At 38.0% G+C, this 594-nt stretch overlaps 1 protein-coding gene across 1 annotated transcript in view; it reads left to right on the plus strand.

Moving 5' to 3' along the window:
* crtac1b (cartilage acidic protein 1b) overlaps positions 1-594 on the plus strand; it is a 19,091-nt gene that overhangs the window by 7,561 nt on the left and 10,936 nt on the right. The window contains exon 4 of the mRNA XM_035663705.1: positions 404-560. Coding sequence (XP_035519598.1) covers positions 404-560 — 157 coding nt within the window. The remainder of the gene's footprint in view (positions 1-403; positions 561-594) is intronic.

The raw sequence follows: 594 nt of genomic DNA on the forward strand, positions 1-594 counted from the left end.
CATCAATACAAAGGAGCTGAATGAAATTTTGTTGGTGGTACTAACAGCAATTCAATCGTTTTTTTAATGTGTCTCACCAGAAACTGTCCTCATCATTACTCTGGTAAACTGACGAATTTGAAATGCTGTCGGCACCAGAAATTAAATTCCACTTTTATTGAACCTGGCTGGCAGTAGAAACTTAAGAGATAGATATATTTATTTTTTTTAAAACTACACACCACAAAAGGAAAGTAAAAAATATACTTTTTGTAAATCAGTTGAACTGAAAATCATCGAAAGATTTATCAACTCACATGTAGTTACACATGCCAGTTCTGGTTTCTTATTATGCTAAGTTTGAACATATAAGGACAGTTTATAAATATGATTAAATGTAAACCATATTTGTTTTTCTTCCCAGGGTACAGGCCGTTATGCTATCTACATAGCTAACTACGCCAGCGGCAACGTGGGTCCTCATGCTCTGATAGAAATGGATGAGGCAGCGAGTGACCTTTCACAGGGTGTCATTGCCCTCTCCAGCGTGGCAGAGCAGGCCGGAGTCAACAAGTTCACTGGTAGGTCTGAAGAAATTACTGTGTGTGTGTGTGT

The sequence above is a fragment of the Morone saxatilis genome, unplaced genomic scaffold (assembly GCF_004916995.1).
Source record: "Morone saxatilis isolate NCDOM2014 unplaced genomic scaffold, NCSU_SB_2.0 Contig19, whole genome shotgun sequence".
NCBI classification, from domain to species: domain Eukaryota; kingdom Metazoa; phylum Chordata; class Actinopteri; family Moronidae; genus Morone; species Morone saxatilis.